Source organism: Meleagris gallopavo, chromosome 4 (genome assembly GCF_905368555.1).
Source record: "Meleagris gallopavo chromosome 4, MGAL_WU_HG_1.1, whole genome shotgun sequence".
Taxonomy (NCBI): Eukaryota; Metazoa; Chordata; class Aves; order Galliformes; family Phasianidae; genus Meleagris; species Meleagris gallopavo.
Genome location: NC_139407.1, coordinates 53480349 through 53507305, shown reverse-complemented (window position 1 = coordinate 53507305; position 26957 = coordinate 53480349). Strand labels below are relative to the sequence as shown.

Genomic DNA, 26957 nt, shown 5'->3' with positions numbered 1-26957 from the left:
AGTTTTATATCAACAGTTCTAGGACGTGTATCAAAAAAGAAAGCTACTTGTGCAAGATATATTAGTAGAAAATGAACCAGGTTGACCAAGTAGATCATTTTCCCTCTTTGCTTCAAATAACTCACGTCACATACATAGCCCCCCAAATTAAATGATTTTAAAAGGTCAGAGTACTGATACAGATCATACAATAGTAAAAGATGTTTATCATTAAACCTTCAGCTACTCTAAAGACAAAATAAACAACTACTTCTAATAAAGTACAGTAAGTGAATAAATGCATGCATTTATCTCTACACTTCCTACTACCGTGGTATGGCATGGCTTTTTATTGCTAAATTGTCACAAAATGAAGGAAATTATAGCAATCTGATTACAAATTAGCAATTACAGCTTGACTGGATGGAAGAAAAACTACTTGCCCTTTAACTCTTGTTAAAGTATCTTTGTAAATGACATGCTCATACTTCAGCACGTTTGGTTTAACCCTGCTTTTTGTAGGACAAAGATTAAGCAGTTAGGTTGTTGGTTTTTTTTAATGTAACAAAGACAGTAAAGCATGATCTCACCATTTATTCCCATCTCTGACAAAAAATATCTAAATGCTATCCTTAGAGATCTAAACGTGGTATCCATAACCTTAAGAGAGACATACCTAAATGCAGCTTTACATACAGTCACCAGCACTACCTCTAACAAACCTGAACATCACCTCACATCAATGCTAGCCCTTCACTGCTTTGAGGTATTATACAGAAGCACTATTAAGATGGAAGACTCTCCTCTTTAAAAATATATATACTTCGATTTAGTATTGTTGTACTATATAACACGTTAAAAAAAAAAAGTCCTGGAGTATAAATAGTTCATTTCATACAAACAATGCATTTCCAAAAAAAAAAAAAAAAAAAAAAAAAACAAAAAACAACAACAAAACACCACAATTCCTCTGGGGGAAAAAAAAAACAGTGTAAATAAAGCAAGTATTGCTTTTCCTTTCCTTTCAGATTGCTCCGAAGCAGATAGCCAACTAAGTCCTCATGGATCAATTCTTCACAGCATCACAGAACAGTAGGGTTTGGAAGGGACCTCAGGAGATCACCTAGTTCAGCCCCTGGCTGCATGCAGCTCCCTACAGCAGGCTGCAGTACGCTGAAACACACTGACAGCCCCTAGCTCGTATTCTGAACACTCTGAAGCAATTTATAAGACATCAGTAAGGCAGGGATCACAACGGAACAACAGATGGCTAAGGTTGGTCAGGTGTATTTGGAACTGGAACGTACTTCACTCAGAATCCCCCACTCTGTCAGCCAGCAGAAAGAGCCACAGCACAGAGCATTTCACTGTCATTCACAGATACCTCCTAGCACAGACCTGCCCTGATCCGAAACAGAAAGCAAACATTTCTGGGTGCAGCTACCACTTAAGAACAATTGAAGAGGATAAAAAATTCAAGTTATTTCAGTTAACAGTGGTACTTCACAAAATGTGCATGGGAGCCTTAAATTCCATCTGCTATTAGACAGCTCCTCCATTCTGTTAACTCCAACTTTTTTTTTTCCTATTTACTGCAATCTAAGCAGCCAAAGTCAGTTACGTTGAGTAACATGAGGTACACAGTGGCTTTCATACCCTTAGATATAAAGCAGACCAATTAGATCTTTCTCCTTAGTCTCCTTTTGTTTTTCCAGCCCACTGTTAATAACAGCTTCTCCATAAGGAAAAAAAGGAATGAAGTTCTAGCTTTCAAAACGCTCAAGGATAACAGCCCATACTCAAAATCAAGTTATTCTGCATGTAACAACTGTATGCTTAAGATAACTGCAGCTGAGAGTTCCAGATACTTTTCCATTAAGACCTAAATACTATCTGGCAAACTTCATTGTGCTTTTCATTACTCTTTCACAGAAAGCTACTTATTAGTTGTCCTCTTCCCACATACTACAGGGCTCTAAAACTACTTCTAAATGAGGTTTGCACTCAATCCACAGTGATTTAAGCTTGTCTACCTGTTACTGCCCTAAATCCTTAAATACTTCGTTGTTTAACAAACTAACCACACATCAGAGTTGTGCAGTAAAACCTGGTTGCACCATGTCCGCCGTAGGACCATGAGCTTTCCCACTCCAACCCTACCACCATTCCATTGTCCATGTTAACATGTAATCAATCCTACATGAGAAACACTTCAGCCCTAAACTCAAGTATTGTAAACATTCTGAGTGGCAGTTCTTCACTGAGAGAAGTGTTCCCAAGGAATCATGATGACATATATAGTCAGACACATGTCAAGTTCACCAGATTCCCAAGATGCTTGTGCTTCAGCATCTTCTCAAACTGCTAGCCCACAGATTCCAGTGAGGTTTCAACAGCCAAGCTGATTCCCATCGCAGGCATTCCAACTGCCAAGAGGAAAGAGAAAATTTGGCCTCTTCAGTCCCCAGTGACAGCTGTGAAACCAGACAGCCTTCCAATTAAGCCAATGACATTGGTGCACCCCAGAGCCTTCAGGTGGATTGCACAGGTGTCACTGACTTAATTGGAAGATGGCAGGGCTGCACAGCTGTCAGAGGACATTAATCTGGCCAGTAGTATTTGCATTCCTGATAGCAAGGATGCACAGGAATGAAAGATCCCAGGTTGACTGTCATACTCACAAACAAGCTGAGTTTGTGGGTATGACAATTTAAAAAGAAAAAAAAACAAAAAGCCCAAGTTTTTCCAGTGTCAAGTTCCACTCATAGCCATACCCATCTGCTCCCCAGCTCAAGCACCAGATCTACTGCAATCTATGTCAGCTGGTTCAGGGGTCCTCGAGGGATTTCATGCTGAGAACTGGCTCTGTTTGTGGACCTTGCCATACCTAGGAAGTGTTTCACAGAAAGTGGTTCTACACCATTTAGCTGAAGGCTGCACAGAAATACTAGAGGAATTCTTACCCGAGGGCAGCCATTTTTCAGCATTACACATTTCCCTCCCCCTGAAGAAGGACCAGGGAATTACGAAACTGCATATACCAAACTTGAGAATTACTCTAGAGCAGAACTTTGTGAAGTAATGTTTTGGGGGAACAGTTCTGAAATCAAAGCTTTAGTTGTTCAGACCATTTGTCATTAATTCAAGAACTCTTAACTGCAATTAGAGAACGCAATTTTGAGTTCAGTATTTTATAAATGGTCAATCCATCTCCTCAGTTATTTCACGGAGCAGGGAAGCCCATGAACAACACCAGACCAATTTCAGCATTCCTCTAGTGGGGGAAATCCTCTGCTCCCTCACTTTGTTACTCAGCTTGGGGAAGACTCACAAGTCCCACTGTGTTATAAATTCAATCAACTTTACCTTCAGACATGCTTCTCTTTATGATACTGTTTTCATTGCTAAGGAGTTTTCACAGCTTCTCTACTTACTCTCCAAACTGCATTAAAAAAAAAAAGTTAGAATTGAAAGAGAATCCTGAAATCACTTGATTCCAAGTAATCTTATAGCCAAATGTTTAACCTGCCATTTACACAGGATACACCTGTGGCTTAACATCAGTCTTCCAGTAGCATCACTGAGATTGGTTGCCAAATCTCCCGGCAAAACATGCCTTAAAAGCAAGACAAAAAACTCATGCTGGGAGTGACAACTCCCACTCTAGTGGGACCTGTTCTGGCAAGAGCAGCTCCAGCCTCTCTTTGCCAGAAGAACTCAATCTCAAATGTATTACTCTAGGGAAGGAAAAAAAAAAAAAAAAAAAACAACCCTCAATCTGACCAAGTATTAAATCTTAATAAGTAAAATTCCCCATGAAATTACCTGCCTATCTTGAAAACACTGTCAAGTCGTATTTCACTAAATATCAGTACAAAATGACAATACTGAAGTTAAATTTGACTATAGTGTGGCTTATGGAATTATTTTTGTTAATCTGAAATGGTATCTGAACACTGCCTGATAGGGTAAGCTCCAACTAGCCATAGATGCTTCACTTTACAGGACATATAACCACAGTTCTGCTCTGGAAACATCTGCAAACGGTTCAAGAAGGCATTCTCCAAAGAAATTTGCAGACATGCCGAATATTCACTTTTAAAAGAATCCTCTACATAACTTAAAGAAGTTTGCAAGAGATTAAGACTTCGCGTAGTATATTGATGCCACTATCTTCTGCTGCTAAAGCATCTGTGCTTTTTAATATTATACTACTGCCATGTCAATAAAACAACTTCAATGAGAGACTAAGTGGGTTCTCACATTTCCATCAAAATAACTGAAATACTGACATACTGTGGGCACAAAATTAGTATAAATAGACTTTATTGAAGTCAGTACCTTTGTACTGAAGCTGGAGGTTGTGTCTACATAAGCACAAGTTGTAACATTTCACAACTTCTAAAAGGAATGTCAACAATTACAACGATCATGCATACCATGGTCGATAATCACATTTTTAGAAGCATTTTCAACCATTTCTAAAGAAATGCTTATAACATTGTTATATATAGAACTACTTTCAATAAACTGCAAAACATTGATCAGCTTTTCCAGTATGAGATACAGTGTCAACACAAAAGGGAGGCATAAATGTTTAATTTATGAAATCAGAATGGAATATTTACTGTAAAGAAAAATTAAAAAGCTTTCAAATAAAAGGCCATTATTGAACCAAAGTGAAGAGCACAACTTGAACTTTGAATCCATTCATCTTTTAAAGCTGTCCTCTGAATAACTTCAGTTCAAAGCATAAATTCAGTACTGCGAGTATTCCTTGGACTGAAGTTTGGCAATGATGCGATCCAACTGTCTCTTTGCTTCACATTGTGGAAAATTGCTCATGTCATAATATTGAGGGGCAATTTTCACAAGCCTGTCAAAAAAGGAAAAATTGATTACTAATACTCCGGCTTTAAGATGCATCCTATACAAATTCTACAACTGACTGAAACAAACACTTTCCTTTTATTTTTTTTTCCCACCTTGCATTTCTGAGGTTAATGAAAGAGCACACACTTAAATTTCAATCCTGTGCTTAAGTCCAAAACAAAAAAGCACACAATTATGCCCACCCTAAGTAGCAGCTTGTACAAAGGTAGCAGTTAACTCTTAGCTGGTTTAAGCTTAAAAACCCAGTCAAGAGAGATATTTTGTTTCTGTTTCAGCATTTTCAGTGCTTGTTCAGAAAGATTTCTGCTGAAGGATTTGAAACAGTGTTATGTATTAAACTACAAAAGAAAGCATCCTATACCCTGTGCTACTTGACTTAGAAACCTTTAAAGCCTTTCTATGCTAAATACTACTACAACAACAGCTGAAAAACCTCCCGTATTCCCACAGGCTTACAACTTCACAGATCAGGTCTAACCTTAAAGACAGGGGAGAAGATTCCGATCTCCATCGTCGACCAAGTACAGGCCTCTCAATGCCTTGATATGCACCCTACTGACTAGCAGCATTATGACAAGGCAGGTTCTACCCATATTAAAACCTTCCTCCCTATTTTAAGAAAGCACCGAAGCCCGTTCAGATCCTTACAAAAAACTAGAGACACAAACTGCCATGAAAGGTTCTAGACCTTGAGGCATCTACCAGCATCTCTTTGGCACACAAAGAAGTGGTGGGATACACTCCCAAACGTAGCATCCCCAAGCAGCTCCTCCAGAACTGACTTAACAAGTTCTGAAGTCAAAGGTCTCTCCACACACTGCATGTAGAGCATGAGCATTTGAGTTTTGCACACAACACCCAAAAACCAGAAACGGGTATCCACAAGGAAAACCTTTAGTCATCTACGAGTTCATTAATCCATACAATTGCCATTTCCCAAACTGTTTTGACAATATTGGATTCGTGAAAAGTGAAAAGACCATCTATAATAGGAAAAAAAAAAAATCAATCCACTTTTCAGTAGTTCACAACTGCTTTATGACTTTCTGCTTACCATTCAGGTTTGATGTCTGTACATGTCCGGATGTAGTTCTTTGTTGTAAGGACAAACTCATTATAAAGCACCCACTCTGGTTTGTGATCGAGAACAGTGGAAGGATGCAACTGTACCACTTGGTTATCTTTTACTGTTAAGTAATGCCCTGTTCGTTCCAAGTGTGCCACCTAAGAAAAAAGAGAACAATTCATTAGCACAGGAGGGCTTAAGCAACTTCAACTAGCACTGCATCCAAAATACTTCACTGCAGCTTTGAAACCTTGTCTAAATTTAGCACATTACTTGACCACTTGAAGCACACAGATTTTTCTACACACACAATCAGGATGCCAGATGTTTCTACTAATTGCCTTACATGTATACACTAACATACCATTCAAGCAACACATAAAAATAGTTACCACCAAGAAGAATTATTAGTACAGCAGCAATGAAAACAGTAATGAATGAAATATTTAACAGACAGGTTTGTGAACACCACAATCAGCTGTGATCTAGCACAGAAAACTCCTTCCAGCACACTGTCTGCAGCTGCTGCTTACTGGTCCTACAGTAGCTGTGTTATCATTTCAAGCTTCTACTAATGCACTGTTTCAGTAGTGATTTTACTGATGCATCTATTATTGTATAAATTCCCTCATGGTGAGCCTGGAAAAAGAAGTGTCAGTCCAGTTAGAATGGGAAATTTAATGTGTCCAAAACTAAGAACAGCCTTGGTACAGCACAAGCTTCAGAGCTGAAAAATGTAGGTTCAGCAACATACTTCTGCTGTGACCTTGGTAAAAATCAATTAACCTCTCTGACCAAGCTTCTCGCTCTGTGAAAGGGTAGAATGTCTGCCTCACCAAGATGATCTGATACCTGAGCTCATTAAGATTTGGTGAAGCAATCACTTATCCTTAGAAGGATGTTCCCTGTAAGAACAGTTAATCTAGAAGTACAGGTAACTAAAATTAACCTTCCGATACTGGAAATTCAAGATGACCCTCATAGTTATTTCATCATTTATATGTACCAAAATACCATAAAAAGATTAAGCAGAACAGAGCAGCTAAAAAGATGTGCAAGAAGACATTTCTAATCAGATAATCATTAGCTACTTTCCTCTAATACAGACTGTATACTTCATTGTTTTTAAATTGTTTTAATTCCTACGGGTTTTTTTGTTTGTTTTTGTTTTTTTGCCTTCTCAAAGGTAAATCACACTTATTAATTAAAATCACAGGATTTCTAATCCAATAGTTACCTCAAATTCTACATGAGCTTTGCAGCAAGCTGTTTTCTTTTAAATGTGCCTGTTATATATTATGACATTCCCACCTAGGACATTCACTTCCATAATCATCAGCTGTTTTCACCCCCGACTTCAGACATTATACAGTGATTTTATTTTCAAGTCTGTAGAGCCAACATAAGCACTTTTAAAAGGAAACTAACAGTGTACTGCCCATAACAACTCAGGCTTAATTTCATTCAGCTCAACCCAAAATCTGCAAAATTAAATAGCAGTAAAGCTGCAAACCAGAGCAGACTACTAACTCATCTGTTTCAGATGTGGCACAATAGTGCACGTGAGTGCTGAATTATGCATTTTATTTTGTTTTTAAAGATAAATTTCACTTTTTCCCAGAAGTGAATATGCGTATATCTACGTGTTTTAGCTGCTGCTGTTCCTCCTACAGAAGGACAGTACAATCAGTTTTATTTTTTTCTACAAAACTGTGTTCTGCTGAATTTAGAATCAATACAACTTACCTTTACCACCTCAATCACCCCCAGTCATATTAAAAACAGTAAAGTAGCAACATTTACTTTTCCTCAAATGAATACGACCATTTCCTTTTCTGCATAATTTAGAGTGAAGTGTTCTATTTGTGCAATTCTGAAGTAAAAAGATTGATATAACTAATTAAGAATATTCATAAAAATGCAAAAGAAAAGCATAGCTAGCTCTAAATTTCTAGAGTAGCAAAGACTAGAATAACTCCAATTAGGAAAAAAGTCATCTTAGAACCCTGATATCAGCGTTAAGTCACCTTTAATTGTAATAATATGTAACCACTGAATTTCAATTTTGAGACAGTAACAAGCCCACAGAATTTATCCTATTTAGATGTTTCTCCTAAGTATGCTTGTTAGCAGACAGAATGATGGCTAATTCCAGGTTCAGTAATGGCAATGCTGTAATGAAACGTGCACAGTGAAGCAATGGCTCCACAGCAAGCAGTGATGATCCAGCTTTCTGCCACTACATCTTCCTGCTCACTCCTGGACAGAGATGTTTCAGCATAGATGACAAAGGTAATTCTGCTGCTTCTTTGAAGGTGCAAGCATCCTGTAGGATTGCCATGCTGAAAGAATTTTTCTAAATTAGGCTCTGGAAAGCACCAAGGCTGACATAAGTGAGCAAGCGAGCACACGCAGGAGACAGTTTATGCACCTTTGCACCCCTGGCATGCAACCAGTTCTAGCGACTGCAAAATACAGCATAGTGCCTCCCCAATACCAGGAAGAGGGACTTGCTCTCAGCTATCATGTATCTACAAGGAAGAGGAGGAGTATATCTAGATACGTAGATATGATACATATCTAGATATATGATCCAAGCTCTTCTTTATCTAAGCTCTGTTCTTTTTACACTGACTTGTTGAAGGGTAAAATCTGTTGATCTGGCAGAGAATATTAACTTTATTAACTGAATAAAGTAGCAGAAAAAAGTTCAATCAATTGATAGAGAGGTCTCATAGAAAGGACGGCACAAGACAAGCCTGGGTGCCTACTGTCAGGAAGGATGGAAAAAACAAGACACTGGTAATTCTGCAACTTCTGTCAATGTGGGGAGCAGAGGAGAGAGGTGCACAGGACTGGTCAATGTCATGCTCTTGTTCCTGACTTACTACAGGAAATAAAGTTTCACCTTTAGAGACAAAAGAAAAAAGCACAACTGAAGTTCCTATAGATTAGGAAAACAAAACCCAAGTACTCCTCTGCAAAACGTATTTAGACATCTGCTTGGTTAAAGAAAAGTTCTGAAAGAAAAGATCAGCTTTCCCTGGAGCCCTCTCCCAGACTTCAAATAGCAGATTGGCTAGAAAGGCTGAACAACTCACCACAGAAGGATTCTTGCTTATGGATGGTAGGACAAATGTATGGGGGGAAAATATAACAAATGAGCTCTGAAATGAGACACTCTTCCAATTTCATTTTCACAGAAGTCAGTTTTGGTGGTTGAGCAAAGTCATCTTCAACCTCAATCATTCTGTGATTCAGTGATGTTTTTTACTCAAAAAAAGTAAAATCAGGCTTCCACTGTAACCACAGAACCATACCAAGCATGCCTATCAAACAGGTTCATTTTCCAGCAACAAATAGTGCTAAGGAAGGCACTAGGAAGCGAATCTGAACCTCTAAATTCTCTCAAAGAATTTGTCACATATTAATATGAAACACTTGCAAATGAGGCTGGAAATAGGAGTCAGAAGTTAAACACTATTGACTACATAATGTATGCTACACATACACAACCCTAAAAGGATCATAAGGATCCAAGGCAGCCCATGCATCTCTTCCTACAACAGGCTTCTCTACAGACTGAGAAAATCCCACCTGCTGATAACATACAATTCTTTTTATCAGTCCAACAAATTCAAACAGAAGCCATGGAACACGCCACCATAAAAAAAATATTCCAGTTCCAGGTTCCCCAATACTGTTTTCAAAGCCATCACAATTTTATTAAGAATTGAGTCACTGTTCCACCCCTAAAGTTTTAAGTGTGCTTATATTATCCATCATATTACAGAACTCAGCCCAACCACGTATTCTGAGGTAAACGTATCAAACACTGTCCAAGTTAAATGCACTTAGAATAACAAAGGCTACTAATTTTGGCAGCTTGGTCTCAACAATTTACGGAATTGATTGTTTCTCATATTTCTTCTTGAAAGGATGAATGATAGTACGTATTGAAGAGCAATTGCTATTGCTTGGATTTCTGAAGTTTCTGTTCTTACATCATGCAACTGTGTTTCCAAAGCCATTAAAAATTGTATTCTGCATTCCTTGAGAGAAGTGAATACCATTAAATGTACTGGTGACCACCTTGATATTGTAGCTTTATCTTAATACCAATTACTGTAGGAGTATGATTACATACAGACTTTAATATATACAAAGTAGTACCAAAACCTCAGTAGTAGCAAGAATGAGATTTTAATGAGCAGCCTCAACACCTAACTTCTTGTACAGCACAGGTTATTGACTTTCATCTTCTGTAATGACCCTGATATAACCTGTGTTTAATTAAGCTATGTTTTCCAAAAAGGTTCTGGGCTTAATTTGAAGACAAACAGAACAGCACTGAGAGCAAAAACTGTTGTTTGTTTGTTTTTTTTTTTTTTTTGTCTCCATCTTTCAAATGTTTGAGTAACTTCAGGGTCTGGAATGTCCTTTGGAAAGCCAAAGTTCTCTCACACACATTCTGAGCTGTGATGTATGTAAAGATATTCTTTCCAAAGCATTTAAATTTAGTTAACAAACTGGCATTTCCTGCTCTTAAAAAGACAACCATACCAGATACAAGGCTTCAAAAAAGCCACGTCATGAAAAATCCTAGGATTTCTTTCATGATTAACACTGTGATTTCAGATATTTTTAAGCAAAACATACTGTAAGTATCAAAGCTTCAGCTGTGCTATTTTAACTTTCCAATGCATTTTATTTTTATGGGTAGCTTCTTAAGAGATTTTCCAAGTACTCTTGCTCTATTTTATGTATACTCTGCATATTCAGATGTGTCACATTGAAACAGTTACTAGAAAGAACCAAGAAAAAGGTTTTCCCCTGTAAAACTGTGGTGAAAACAGAGACCCAGCACAAAAGCTTTACACTTAACATGTTGGCAGTATCTGTCGTTCCAGAAGCTTTTCTATACAGAGTTGTTTGTATTGAAATATGAAGGGTAAAAAGATGGTCAGTAACCAACATAAACTCTGTAATTATCAGTGACTAACACACAACTGAAGGCAGGCAAGTTTACAGCTCTCCTGTTAATTAAGTGGTTTTGTTCTAACAGTTAATAAAGTATTGTGAAGGCACATGATGTCAGACATCAGCCACAGACTTTGAGTAATACAGATACTCCTACAGTACCAAACAAGAGGAATTTGATGACTGTACCTAGGGCAGCTGGCAATTAGATGAGAAAATACTGTAGACCTGTATCAGAACATTGGCTGCTCCTGTTTTTCTCATTTCAGACTACACTGTTAAACTCAGGAGCTTGAAGAATCAAGCTAACCAGCTTGTGCCCACAGACCTTACTATTCTGCTTGCACAGACTACCCACTGTACTTGAACACACTTTGCAACCACTCACACTTCCAATTCAATGCATGCTCTGTACTAAGCAGATAAAACTGATGTGTGCATTTCATTACTCGGCTCTTCTCAACAAGAGCCCCAGAATGCCAGAGAATCTCTGCAAACAGAAGGCACAACACGCACATAGACTTAATTTTTAAGTCCTTCAGCTGCAGATAAATAACATTTCCTGTTTCAGGCATTATAAACAATTTTTCTACTGAACATTACTCATAAAGAAAGCTCAGAGCTGAGGTCAGGTATCACAGTGTCATGGAAAATTTAAGAGTTAAACTGTAGAAATGGCTTTGACTTCATGCACCTTCAACAACTCTACCACAGCTATCTCTTGACTCACCTCAATAATTTTGAATGAGGAGGTAAAATATACTTTTGCTATGAAATCTTTCTAGAAATCTCCTCAGGTTGCTCAGTTTGAGGTGACAAAATATAGTTTACAGCAGGATAAACTAGATGATATCCAGAGGATCCTTCTAATCCCTACCATTCTGCCCACTTACAATTAAATCTGGTAAAGGATGTCAAAGACAACAAGATTCTGGGATAGGCTCAGCGAGCCGTTTATGGAGAAAAGGACCCTAGATTGGGAAGATCTGCTACCATTTTCTTCTTTATCATTCATCCTTGCTCGCCTCTACTAAAACATCACAGATAAAACAACAATCAAACAATGGGCTCATCAGGAAAGTGAAACCTCTACCATGGTATCAGAGATTTAATTAATCTCTGAGTATTGGATTAAGTAGTCAGACTATTAAGGAATTTAATTCCTACTCAATGGGATAATGATGATTTGCCCTCAGAAGTTTTGTGGTGAGCTCAGACAGCTAGAACCAACATCACCAAGGCATGTATTGCACTACTGATCTCATAATGCTGTTTAGGTACTCACATAGCCAATTCCCAACTGGTCAGGCCAGAAATTGTATTTTCCAAACTTGCAGGACTGTCTACAACTTCTGCACCAAGTAAAGTTTGACTAAACATTTTACTTTGAATAACAACCAATCTATCAAAGACTAAGTGGTAATACAGACACATACACATAAAGCCATACACAACTTAACTAACATTCCTCAAGTTTTGATGAGTGATAGCAACCACACTTACACTAAAAGCAATATGAAACTAAACTGCTTCCCCTACAAAAACACACACATACCTGCATGAAATACCCAGTAACTAATGCCTTTCTTATATTGATATAATAGTCTCGGCTGGTGAAGTCTGTGCTTCTACGAGGCAAATTAAACCTATCCATGATTCGTGACAGCTGCTGGCGTACGTTGTCTGCAGACATCAGGGACCTGTAGTTAATGAAGTTGTCATAGCACCACTGAACCGACTCATGATCTGCAATATTAAAAAAAACATGAATCAAAAATAAGTATTTTATCCAATTAGAATCAGTAAATAAAACAGCAAGTAACTGACTGATCAGTCAGATGAACACCAAGAAAAGATACCCATAACTTTTTTTTTTTTTTTTAAAGTAAGTGATTACAGCTCTTAGCCTAGTCAGTGGATTTCTTTCATTAGATATCCTATTATTTTCCATTCAGGAAACAAAAGAAAATTAGTCTTTCCCCCCTCCTCAACATAGTGAATGCACAACTATTGATGTTTTGCTGAAATACAACAGCAATGAATTTTGCACATTTCACCTCTATTGCAATTAGAAAAAGTCTTCAAAATCCGCAATATAAAATGCAATTCAACATAAAAAAAAAACACCGCAGTCTTTATTATTATTATTATTTTTTAACTGTAACATGCAACAAATAAACAAGACAGTGGTACATAATTATAGGTCATAACCCAAACCCTTAAAATTAAGCTGCTGACTAACTGTTGAAGAGGTACATAAACACACCAGTCCAATGCTAAGTGCAATGGACCTCACAGCAGTTTAAGTAAAATTAAGTGACTGGTAAAATACAGCATCAGTAACACAACTGTGAGCTTTCCATGCTTAAAGTTACTCTTTTTACTACTTCTGGTAGCTCTAGTAAGAGATATTACAAAACAGTTTGATTGCTGTCTTTAAAGAACTACACATTTAACTCTGAGAAACCTAGTTCTCCCTGCCACCTGTATTAGTCTTCAAGTAACACTATTCTAGTATTTGCTAGCTCAGTAACCCAACAAAACCAATCCTAGCAATTTAAATTCTCTTGAACAGAGTCGTAGAAATGCGAGTCAAGTTATAAAGTTCACACAATTGGCATTATATAAATGAGAGGGTTAAATAACTGAAGGAAAGCTTAAGTTGCTTAATCTTTGAGCCTAAATTTTAAATCAAACATGCTGAACCTCTTGGTACACTACACAGCAAACGTGAAATTCGTTAAGTACCACAGCACATTGCTTTCCATGGCATTTGAACAGTGTGCTTTAACATGATCCAGAACTGTTTCATATTGTTCAAGGTATAAATAGTATTTGTGTTTTTTATTCTGATTCTGAATATGAGAAAACTCCATTCACAGTAAAATGCCAACAGAAGACTATTCCCATGCAATTCCATGCTAAAAAGACTGCAGAACCACAGATCTATAAAGCCATGCAGTAAAAAAAAAAGTAAAAGGCTGAAGTGCATAGGCTCTTCCAGAAATGAAATAATTTCTCATTTAATTATGTGTTTTAAAAGCTCCCCAATTTCTGACCAAAAAAATGCTACTGATAACTAAATCCAGTACATTTGAAAATGTGTGCTACTACATATAAAACCACTATATACACACACAGCATGTTTGTGATATAAAAATACATGATTCTGTGAAATATTTACAGAAGGACTTGTTAAAACAGTCAGGAAAAAGAAAAGGGGCAGACAAGTAGATGAATGCCTTGAAAACTGACACCACTCTTGGTCTTCACTAATATGTGTATTCTGTTGGCAGACAAAAATTAACAACAGAAACTTACTCTGCAAGACAATATCAACACTACTGTATTACCTAAATCCTAATAAGGACACGACTTGGATTCAGGCACTGGGAAAGAGATCGTTAAGCAGCCTACAAATTTTGTCTGACTTTTTAAAAACCATTGAAATCTCTGTGACAAAATGTACCCAGTTCACTACAGAAGGTATTTCTATATCAGAATTGTACAATATAGTTATGAACTTTACTAATGCAAAATATTGTAATGATTAAAAAGTAGCTATTTTTACTGTACATTTTAAGTCTTAAAAAAAAAATCCCAGCAGATTAAAAGCAAAACATGTCAAACAAATTTACTATATTTGAATGCATTTTAACTACAAAAAAAGGCAAAAAACACACCTGATTTTCTACTTTACATCATGCAAAACTGAAGTTCAAACCACATGTTCAAGCAGACAATGCTGCTTCATGTTTTATACGTAGGCCATATTAAATGGCACAGACAAACACGTATTTCTTATATACCAAGAAAGGTCTTGACTTTTCAGCCCAAGTTCTTCGCATTTTGGTTCCATGTATTTTTAGAAACAGAAGAACTCCAGCAGGTAGCCCTGAGAGATTTAGGCCCTGACCTCATCACATATTAAGTTACTGCCAAGGACATCAAACAGTCGTTTTCCTTTGATGAATTATCTAAGGCTGGTTTCATTAAGGAAGAGAAGACTAACCTGAGCAGGAAAGCATCGGCTCAGGAACACACATACAAGATATCTTCAAGACAATTTGGATCTTGTTATCTAAACAACTAACAGAACTAATTGATAGGTATCTCCCAGTTGCAAGTTTTATTTAAAAGTTTCTAGGCTTTTATTTTTTTTAAGACAGTATTGAATACGTACATTGGTGTGTTTAATTTTAAGACACCCTTGATTACAAGATAAACAGTGTTTGAATTGTTTTGACACAGAATTCCTGCATCAAAACTACAACAGAAATGACTACTAAGTTTTTACTTGGCATCTAAGACTGTTACTTTTTTCATCTGTTCACAAGAAACACAGCTAGATCATAAAACATTACTTTTCACTTCCAACCAGATTAAGTCATCTTTAGATTTACAACCAGGGTAAATCACACATTCTCTGCGCTGCTCATCCTGAAAAGTTACTGAACAATTATGCTGACTTTTCTATAATTAGCATCAGATAACAAGTTTCCAATATTTCTTAATTATGGGAAAGCCTGCTTCCTTCTGTTCAAGGTTACCAACATTGATTTAAAAGCCTGGCCTGATTCCAGACTTTCTTTTTTTAAACATGATCTCTTTACTAGGTTTTGATTCTCTCTCCTAAAGAAAGTAGCATTTAATTAGCTCTTTTACATACTTAAAAGAAAATATTAATAATTATGATAGAATAGTATAAAAAGGCCCTACCTAGTCTCTCAACTGCCCACAGAACTGGGGAACAAAAGCTGGCCACATAGAAAACATGAAGTTATTTTGCTACAACAGGTACACACTTACTTTGTTTGAAAGCATGGTAGACATTCAGCAGCGTCAGATGATCTCCATCAATGTGGGCAAACCTCATCTTGGCTTCATCTGCTGCTTTCTTTGCTTCCGTGGGACGAACAAAACACTGTGGGACTAAACAAGGTTGGTATGGGCCCAACACAAACGCCCATATCGATGAGTCACGCATTCACAGATAGAGGAACAAGGCCTAGCTAGGTCAGTTCACAGAGCATAGGGCAGGGCAGGATGGCCTCCAACTGCATCTTGGACTGTTTACTACCTTGATTTGGTACATCAACACCTAACCACATCTGTAAGACAAGAGGGTTTCAAATCTACAGAGTACCTGATTATTTTAATAGAATTATACGTAGGCATCAAAATCTCTATTCTGAAGGCCATCAATGTTACTTATATATACTGGGATTCTCAATAGATCTTGGTTCAAGGCCCAGTGCTGATAGCTCTACCAGGAACTAGTATCATATAACAGAACACTTGAAAGGCAAGTTTGCTTTCTAGAAAAGCTTCTGTCTTCTGCAGTGGATAAGAGCAGAAGCTAATTTTGGAACTATATTGCACTGACACAGTCTAAACAAGCGTTAGCTTTATTACAAGTCTGCTGCTAAACAGAACATACCAGGACAGTCAAGTCATCTTCCCAATATGGTATTGTTATCAGCACTGGTATACAGAAGCATATGCGAATGAAAATATCAAGACAAAGTTGTGATGGTAGCGGTAGTGGTGGAAGGTTAAACCGTCCTTAGACACTACTTGAAATAAAAATTGTGATGTGATGATCTCTGCCCACTGTTACACTCTCCAAAGTCCGATTTGGTCTTATTCTGAGTTGAATTAAAAAAAATAGGTTTTAACATTCCCTTTCCAAGTGCAGACCACTGAAGACCATGAATTAAGCTTGCTACAATAACATCTGCAGTCTGTCAACATTCGTACAGGTTTGCAATTTCAATACAAATTTGCAATACATTCAAAGTAGTTATAGATCTTACTTTACAGAGATAAATAGGAGAAAAAAGCAGTTTAAGGAAGCGATACTGAAGACGTAATTTTTAAGAGTTTAAATTTCAATGAAATTAATGCCAAAGAAGCATTAATTTTGCAGCTAATACTACAAATCATTCATTTTTTCCACCAAGACTGAAGTAGCCTGCTCATAACTTAAATCTGATCTCATCTGTCCCCAACAGATGAGAGCCTTTGTGTGCTCATTTTTAAATCCCATAAAATCCCAAGAACCACTACATTTCAGAAGTATACTGAATTGAATACTGGATGTAATTTCAGAAAAATGCAAACCGCAATACTGAATCACACGGTAACAAATCAGAAAGTCTAATGCAGTAAATAAAATTGAAATGCAGGTGCAAAGCAAATACCCCATCCTCTATTTGAAAGCAAAAATATAGACTATTTTAGTTTCAAACACACTAATAAAAGTAAAAATCAGTAATAGAATAAGTTGGAATAATTCACTGTTTTAATTAGTAGCACTTGCTCTATGGAGAGGTTAGATATGTGAAATCCCATAGCAAGACAACAGAACTCTACAGTAACTTCTAAATTAACTACAACTTTTTAATCTGCTGATTTATTCTATACTATTCTCCACTCTTTTCTGGTATGTAGTTTTCATTTTAGTCCGAACTATTAATACTTGGATTCCTATCCACATCCAGCCAATCTATGTATGTACTTAAGGCATTATTATGTATATACTATCTATCAAATGGTGCATTACCAGTTTAAAAAAAAAAAATCTACTTGGAAAACAGACCACAAATACTAGGCTGTTAAGTCTTTACGTAGAGTTTTAGTTACTATCTCGACAGTAACCAGTTTCAAGACAAATGTTTAAAAAAGCGCATAGAAAACACCAGCTTTAAAAAAAAAAAAAAGGGTTGTAAAAAATGTCAATAGAAAAAGGACTAAGACAAATCAACCGACTACAACAGACAAGTCCTAGACTTCTGGATTGTCCTTTAGTACCTATTTCTGGGGTGGGTAGGGAATAGTTGGGGGCAAGAGAAAGACAGGCACCAACCTACCACCACCTCCGCAATTAATCCTACCATTAATTTAAAAAATTAAAGATTCTGCCCTGCCCATCTGCTCTGAGTCTGAACAATCATAACTCTGCAACAAACATTTTAGCTTGCTTTAAAAAAAAAAAAACTTTCATATAAATATACTGTAAGACTTAACCAAAGCAGCAGATTTTAAACTCAGATTATTTTTTCTCATTGTCCAAGTTAAGCACAAAACCAGTAGTACAACTGCAAAGAGCCTGTTAAATAACACACCCTAAAGACATTGCAATAATTACAAATACAGAACATCCTGACTTTCCTAAGAACAAAATCTTGCTGCTTGTCCTAGAGAGACCAACCAGAAAATGAAGTCAGTTCTATGTAAACTGGAGAATGAGATGCAAGGCTTGCTCGACAACATTTTTCTCTCAAAATCTCTCTCGACAAGCAGCTGTAATGACAGGACTATTCACTTTATGCGAAGTACAGCTGCGCACACAAATTAACTATTAAAAATATACACCCTCCCCCAAACTTGCTTTCTTTCCTTTAAAAGTAATGAATGCTTTTTAACTTCCCAATAAAATTAATGACTAAAAATCACATCACGTACAAGTTTAGCAGTTTAATATAATTTGTGCTCTAATTCTTTTGGAAATACTGGCATGTATCATAGTGCAGAAGAACGCACTTTGGTATTTCTCCTTAATAGAGAATGGATTTCACTGCCTTAAAAGCAGAGTGGTTGAGTTGACATTTTTAGTCCTGATTATGAAACTAAAAATAAATTTTCATTCCACTAGACCAAAATGTTCTATTAACTCTACTAAATACAGTTTAACTAAAAGTTAATCAAAAAGTTTGATCCTATCGATGCGTGTTGATTTCTTAACATTATGATTATTTGCTGCAGGTCTACAAGCAAACCCATAATGGATTAAATTTCTGACAAATCAGCTTTTATTAAAAATAACTTCAGATTGCTTATGTTTTTGATGTGGAAAGCTCAAACTTCCCCCAAACTGAAGATTTGCACTTTGGTATCCCTTTCCCTAATATTACCTGACAACATGGCAGTAATAGATAGGACCTCGTTAGAACAGTTGTAGTCACAACTTGCAATAACCATTTTAGCCAGTTGTGGGTCCAGTGGAAATTCAGCCATCATGGATCCCAACTCAGTCAAGTCTCCATCATCATTCAAAGCAGCCAGATAATTCAAGAGCTCTAAGGCTCTCATCAGAGTTTCAGGAGCTGAAAGAAATATTTAGGTAGTTATATTAATCAAAGTGCTATTAATAAGCAAGAACAAGAATGCACAGATGACTTTGTTTTTCACTCTCCATTCAGCTGGTTACCAACCACAAAATTGTTACCAAATCCAAATATACACACCCAGATATGAATGAACTAGTAGATAAAAATCACTTACATAGAACAGCTACTAACTGGTTCAAAGTCTTTGAATATTTGAAGAGTACTACTTATCAGGATTCAAACAGCAGAAGCATTATTAAATATTCACACAGTAATATCAATATTCTCCCAGAGCACTGACATCTTTCTTGTTCAACAGAAAACAAACTGGGCATAGTCCCAGAATTTCAACCATGTGCTTTAGCTATCCATGTTCTTTTACAATCTGAACCTTTAAAAACTTCCCTTAAATCCGCATTTTCTTACTATTAAGCCCACAAGAAAAAACAAAAAAGAATCCAGATGCCTGCTAAGCTAGCATACACACCACATTAGCACTACACTAACAATGCAGTTCAGTAAAACTGCTTAAATGTTTACAGACATTACATTTTTATTTTAAGTGGAAAAACTCAACCAGTTTTGACGTATTTATAGAAAGCTGATCAGTGAGCTTAATTTACAACACATCCCTGCTATTTTTAAGGTATTTCTAACATTTAATACTTTCACAAGAAAGATTCACATTAATTTTATAGACTAATCCAAAAAGCATGTATTCAGCTTTAAAAATGCTAGCCAATTTTACTTACATGCAGTTAACTGATGTGCAATTAGAAAGTGTAATCAAGGTGATGAGTAAAAAATTCACACAGCAATACATTTTTTAATCCCCTTGCAGGTAAGGGGCATCCAGTAGATTTCCTGTTTCCACTGGAAGCTCTTATGCAAACAGTGTTATTAAGATACTTGTTTCAGTAAGAAAATAATACCCCATGCCTTTGTATAAAGTATTCAACAAAATTAAAGATTGCAGAAGTCATCTACGCCTGTAGCAGACAAGAAAATATGAAACAAATACCTGGAGGATCCATAAAATCAAAGTGCACCAAATCATCTATACCAAGCTTCTTGAGCTGCAACACTACAGATCCTAAGTTAGACCTCAAAATCTCAGGGTACGTGTTATCCTAAGGGAAGGAAAAAAAAAAAAAACAAACTTACAGTACTGTGTAGTTTGGTGCTTGGAGGAACAGACATTCAAATTTTGATTTTGCTTGGCAACACAACAATTGGACCAAGTGCTCTTACAGATGCATTCCAAAAAGAGTAATCTTACCTGCATTTCAGTTTTGTAAGCCTTCTCTGTGTAAAGCCTGAAGCACTTGCCTGGTCTAGTACGACCAGCACGGCCAGCTCGCTGCTGAGCAGAAGCTTTACTAATTGCAGTCACCAAGAGAGACTCCACTCTGATACGAGGATTATATACCTATTTCAAAGTGGAACAGGAGCAGGAAAAGGAGATGAATGAACATCACTCATACTAAGACTTATTTCAAAAATAAAGACAGCTTTAAATTTATTTTCAAATGCAACTTTGGACTAGGAAATCACAAGCTGTATGAATCTGAAAGGGAGAAACAATTTTGGTTCCATAATCCTTTGAATCAGTTGACAAAAAGCTACACAACTGCCTAGAAAACAGCAGTTACTTTTAATTCTTTTATTAACACCATCTCCTGCCAGGCTTCCCATCGTCCTTAAATGTGTGTGTATTTTTAGATAAGATTTTCATGGCAGAACTAATGTGTCTAATTTGTTCTATAGAGTACTAAACACACTCTTGATGCTCAAGTAATTCCACGCAAAAACAAGTTGTCTTGAAACAATTATAAGGTTGAATAATTGTATTCTAGAGGTCAGAGAAATGTAACATCAAGGCTTGAATGCAATTGTAAAATCACACCAATTATAAAGCAAGATTACTTCAAGGCCACATGTTGATTTTCACATACAAAAATACTCTGTGATATATCGCAGTATTTTCACTGCAGTTACACATAAGCAGCAGCCCATCCCCAGGGTTCATGAGACAGAAGAAAAAAAAAATCAAGTTCAGATGAAAACCTCCTTTGGTTCATGGCCTAAAACCCTCCTGGTATGAACAGGTGTAAACCGTACTCAAAACATTCAGTTCTTATTACAGACAGTATTTGGCCAGAAGAGTTACTCACAGAAAGCGTTAAACCTAAATTATTGCAACTTGTGTATTAAGCTGCATTGACTGTACTCACATTCTGCTGTATCTCATTCTGCAGAAGTGAGAAAGGCTGACAATGTGCACGAGTGTTAAAGGAAAAGCCTTAAGAAATCAAGATATGAAGACAGTTACCAGTGAAAGAATTAAATGAAGTTCAAAAGACTTGAAATTTATACTTCATTTAGTTCTTGGTTTGACTACAGGCAATCTACTTCAATTCTCTGAATCTCCCTTCATGTTTCAAGAAATGCTTCATGGTATGTGATTTTCAGAGCTGCAAGAGCACCCAATAAACACTGACAAGAAACAACACTAGCCTAGGTATTTACTACCTCTCTCTTCTCATTTTAGAGCTAGAGTTCTCCATGCTAACATGACTTAAACAGGTAACTTCCAGCACCAGTTTTGTTTATTTTCAGTAAATCAAGTTTCTAGGAAATTCGTATTCTACACCTAACTTCAAATCCCCTTATTTCAATTTTTAAGGCTAAAGCTCTACTAAGCTGTTTTACAATGTTCTAAGTTTAAGAAAAGCAAAAAATTAAGCACCGAGACTTCAATTGAGTAAGACCTGTCAAGATGTTTACAAAGAAGAATTACCCAATCAAACCAGATCAACTGATATGGTATTTACCTTTTGTTTTGCAAAGCCAGGATCGATCACAAACACAACACCATCTATTGTTAATGATGTCTCAGCAATGTTAGTGGACACAACAACCTGTTGAAAAAGGAAAGTTAATAACTACTTGGTCATGAACATGCTCATACAGAGCCCTGACTCCCTGAAGCAAGAATTGTCAGCAAACCTTCCTACACCTCATCAGTAATTAGCAGAGCTCTGCTCCAAAACTTCTGCTGCATCTGAAGTCAACTAGATGAACCTGTATTGAAGTCCATCCAATTTTGTCCACTGTGTTTCTGTTGTATGTTTCACTAACGATATTAAAAAGACAGCGTTGAGGAAAAAAACCAGAAGAGTGAATATTTATATGAAAAATTTCTATTCAAAATTTTGCTTAGCGCCAGAAAAAAAACGAGAAGTCACACCTATTCTCCAACATCTTCTGTTGCCTTCTAAAGTCCTTTTTAAGCACAAAGATGGCAAGCTGGTTAAATAATATTCTGTCCAGGGTTATGTAACTGTACTTTGATGAGTCACATTTATCCACAGAGGCTCCCCTCCAGTTAAGCAGAGGAAAGCCTTCTCTGTTTTACACTCCAGATATTAACAGCCAAAACAGATATATGCTTATTATTTTTACTCATACATTTTTTCACTTGGTTCAGAATAAAGCAGTTATCAATACATTCCAGCAAAGATCCTCAAACCCTGTTTAATTTCAACTCTATTTTTTAAAAACACTAGAGAGTCGAATACATTCACATTTTCAAGGTTATGGTTTTGAGTTTCTACAGAATTTCTGCAACCATGAAACTACAAAGGCATATCTGTGTTCTGAGGGCTGGTTCATTGCCATTCACACACCTACATTCGGTATAGCAGTCCACAGATATTTCTAGTTCTCATCCCAACACTGAGCACATTAAGCACATATCACTCGTGAAAAGAAAATCTAACCTGCTGGCTTAAAAAAGATTCAAAAAGGAGTTCAGGGTGTCAGTTAGACTACTTACCTTTTATTTCTTAATTTTAGAGAACCATCATCACAATTTTCAGTTTAGCAATTAGAATTTGATTCTCCTAAAAATTTGTTCTGAATTACACTGAAGCTAGTGGCTGAAATAGATTGATAATCCTAACGATTTCCTCCTGGCCAATCTTTTGACAGTCATTATTCTTAACTCATTGCATCCAAAGTAGACTTAAGTGTCTAAGCTCACCTAGAGGCTGCTAAATAATGAATGCAATATTTAGGTGGGGGAAAAAGAAAAGCAATTTACAATCAATATGGTGTTCCATCCTGAAATGATATGCTATTTAGAAATTCTTAAAAAAAAAAAATACACCTCTCGTTGAGGAAACCTACAAAAAAAGCAATGCAATTAACTGGTGACACAGAAGCACAATTGCACTGTCACAAAAATTTTGCAAGTCATTAAATATGCAAATTAAACTAGCACTCCCATGTTAAAAGGCTGGTCAAGCCACATTCAGCTTGCTGCTGCAGAATGCATTTTATCAGAAGTATGAACTTTTTCTGGACCTACTAAAAAACAAAGCGTTCCTCCCCAGAAGCTTCACAATGAATTACAAAGCAGCGCTGGAAGGCTTTTGTCCTGCTTTTGATCATCAATTTCTATCAGAACACTTCTTCAGTACTGATAACTCAATACTGTTAATATGACTAGCCCACAAAGGCCCATCAATTTAACTTGAATTTACTGGTCTTGTACTCAGAATTATGCAGGACTTTCCACGAGTAGAGAAAAAAAATAGTTATAACAGTGGATCCCCCTTTATATCCATATTTCACTTGTTAATGTAACATTATTTAAAAAATAAGGAACGAATGTAATACTGCAAGAAATCAAAGACAAACTTAAGTTCCACAACATCTCAAGTCTAAATCAGAAACAAATTTACATGAAAATCAGACGAAGGAAATTAGTGCTGAATTATGTAAAATAATAAATTGTATCTAATTACTTTTCACTGCAGTTTTGCAGTTTTAACTGCACTATTGCAATTAAAGAAATGGTTATGGCAAAAAGATTTCTAAATATCACATTAGCAGCTTGATACCCCAAAGATTTTCAGAGATTAAACAGCTTTCTTGGAATATTAAGAAGCTACATATTAGCTAAACATTAAGATCTCTACATGTTGCCCATGCATTAACCAGTAACTCTTAAGTTTCCAGGAACAAAAAATAAAACAAATCTGGAAATTCCATTCTGCTATCAGGAACAGCTTTGTTTGTAGGAAGTGATGGGCAGAACTAAATGCCAATTTACACTAAGTGATTAGTTCCACAATCTAATACTGAAGATATGTATGTTATCTTGCACAAATTTCAAATGGATCACAGAAGAGAGCAGTCAGATTCAATGCACCTTCTTTCCTCCTCCCAGTTTTAAAGGCATGTGTTAACCATAAAAGAGAGAATAATAGGGAAAAGCCCTTCCCATTCCAGGATTTACCAGTGAAAATACCACTGAAAAACCCTTAAAAAAAAAAAAAACCAAGACCACTAAGTCTGATCTGAACTTTTGATTCCTCCTACAAAGAATATGGTCACTACAGGTAATTGCTCTCATGTTCAATACTGAAATGCTTAAAATGCTAACCACATTTAATTTTTAATTTTAAACATTTTTAATTTTTAAAGTTTAATTTTAACTATTAAAATTTGCAGGCAGTTTACTACCTTCAGAAACCTGAAGACTGATGCAGAAGACATTGCTTCTCTCAAGTTTAAGACTGGATTGATCACAGCTGACTAAGTTACTAGCATCAACTTCCAAGTAAGACTCTCACAATCACTTTCTTAGAAGTTGGTAAGTCATAGAAACTAAAGCTGAGGAAATAAGTAATCAGATATCTATGCCCTTCACTTTACATATTTATTTTTACGCCTAATATAGCCTTTCAAATGATTTAGAGCTCTTCTGAGCTGTCCTTCCTTTAGCAGTTCTGAAAACCAGGCTCAACTGCCACCAGAGACTGCAGAATCAGGCATTCTGCAACACAGCAGAGGCTCAGCACTCATGGTCCTACTTGACACATTTTGATCACTAACGGAAGATAAAACAGTAACTTCTCAATTCATGGATGCATTTTTCATTCCTAGATTTACCATAAAGAAATGAACCTATACCAGAGCCAAAACACTTCAGTCAAACATATAATTAGAAGCACAGCAAAAAAGGGGGAAAAAAAAAAAAAAAAAAATCTGTCAACACAATGATTTCATAGGTTTGAATCTGTTGCTTACATATTTTATACCCTCAGCTGAAACTTTTCCAGACTGTCAATTTTTCTTGTAGAAAGATAGTTACTACAAAGAGAGTCTCTTCAACACTGATACACTCTTTGACAGATCAACATAATGAGAAGTCCATGGTGCATCTGCTATCCTCTTATCAAGAGGAAGAGAAACGGTCTATTTTGAAGTCCACAGTTTTAAACAAATTTAAATGAAATACACAGCTCTGAAAATTAATTTCATTCATTGGAGGTATTTACTAATACAATTTACTTGCAGTGTTAGTTTCATGACTGCAGAAGGCATACAATCCAAAACAATAAGAAAAATCAGATAATTTCTCTTAATTTATTAAGTAATTTCTTACAGAACACTAAGACGTCTCTCCTATTCTACCTACATTGTACTGTCCAAAATGGCAAACAATCAAGGAATAAACCCCACCTAAAGCAGTTAGCGTGATTCAGCTTTGGCTGTAAAAAAATCTAACTTGGTAAATGCTAAGATTTTATACAGCAGTTGTTTAGCCTCAAGAAGCTCTATCAGATTCCTTCAAACATCCAGTTTTAGAGAAATTATGGATCCATAGTTTCTCACGTAGTTTACACATGCATTCAGAACTGAACTATTTTAATTCTGTGAAGAACATCCACTAATACCATTTTTCAAGACTTGAGTTTTCCGATCCTTTTTGCCTGATGAATGAGAAGAACCCCAATTCCTTAGTCAGAATGACCCTCTAACTTGACAACTTGTTTTAACTTGTACCTTTCTGTAAGCCTTTGAGAAGCAAATAGAACATGACCAACCCCTTATTGGACATTATCTGGCAGTTTCATTTCCAGAAAGAACACATTTCAATAATTAATCAGAGAAAAATCCCATCCCTCCACATATATCAAGTGGCTGTCAAATTCAGTATTTGCTCCAACTTCTCTTCCTCAAAAGAAATTTGTATGAATGCCAGTTCCACTCAGTTAAATCAAACTTTACTAGTAGAGTTTTGCATCATATACAGAAGGCAAAATTTTGAACTGCATGAAGAAGTAAATTTTTAGGTAATTCTGATTTCAAGTGATAAAGATTAAGGCTTCATTAAAGCTTTCTACTCATTTCTGTACACTTAAAATAACTGCTCAACCAACTGTGAAGAGCATATTAAAACAGCATACTACTTACCTTTCTTCCTATTGCTCCATTCTGTTTTTTTGGTGGGGGAGGTTCAAAAATCCTCTGTTGTTGCTGAGGAGGAAGGGTAGAATACAATGGAATGATTTTGATGTCACCCACTTCAGGACCTAAGTCATCAATTTCACGTTTTATCCTCTTGCAGGCTTCATCAATCTCCTGCAAAACAACAACAGTGGTTGAAAGAACTCCATAGGAAAGCTAATCCATTCTATGTTAGAACAACTCATCACAATTGCACTATGTCTATACCCAGAAAAACAATTACAATAACTTCACTTAATAAAAAACAAAAAAATCCCAGGTGCTTGCCAAATTTCCAGTTAAATTTTCACGAAGCTCCCAGATGCCTCAGCTTCTTCCATACTCTAATGAACAGCCTCATTTGCATGCAACATCCTTTTCCTTTTAGTCATGTTTCCTAATTAATTCTCTACAAATTGTACTAAAATTGAAATCTCTCACCCTGGAATATTAAACTGCACTCATGACCTTTTCAATTTTCACAATCTAAAAGAAATTGATGTGCAAGATATTTAAAATAAGCCAATTAAGCTTCAATGTCACGTATCACTAATGCAATTATATGGAAGATTTGCTTCATTGTACCTAATGAGAACAAACACCTTTACAGTATAAACATGGATGCT

The 26957-nt window shown here is 36.3% G+C and overlaps 1 protein-coding gene across 1 annotated transcript in view; it reads right to left on the bottom strand.

Moving 5' to 3' along the window:
* Positions 1–4288: 4288 nt before the first annotated feature.
* DHX15 (DEAH-box helicase 15) overlaps positions 4289–26957 on the bottom strand; it is a 41373-nt gene continuing 18704 nt past the window's right edge. Inside the window, exons 6-14 of the mRNA XM_085223375.1 lie at positions 26299–26466; positions 21864–21950; positions 20309–20458; positions 20051–20159; positions 18835–19026; positions 15728–15850; positions 12474–12664; positions 5927–6096; positions 4289–4855 (exon numbers count right to left, since the gene is read on the bottom strand). Coding sequence (XP_085079501.1) covers positions 4738–4855; positions 5927–6096; positions 12474–12664; positions 15728–15850; positions 18835–19026; positions 20051–20159; positions 20309–20458; positions 21864–21950; positions 26299–26466 — 1308 coding nt within the window. The 3' untranslated portion in view covers positions 4289–4737. The remainder of the gene's footprint in view (positions 4856–5926; positions 6097–12473; positions 12665–15727; positions 15851–18834; positions 19027–20050; positions 20160–20308; positions 20459–21863; positions 21951–26298; positions 26467–26957) is intronic.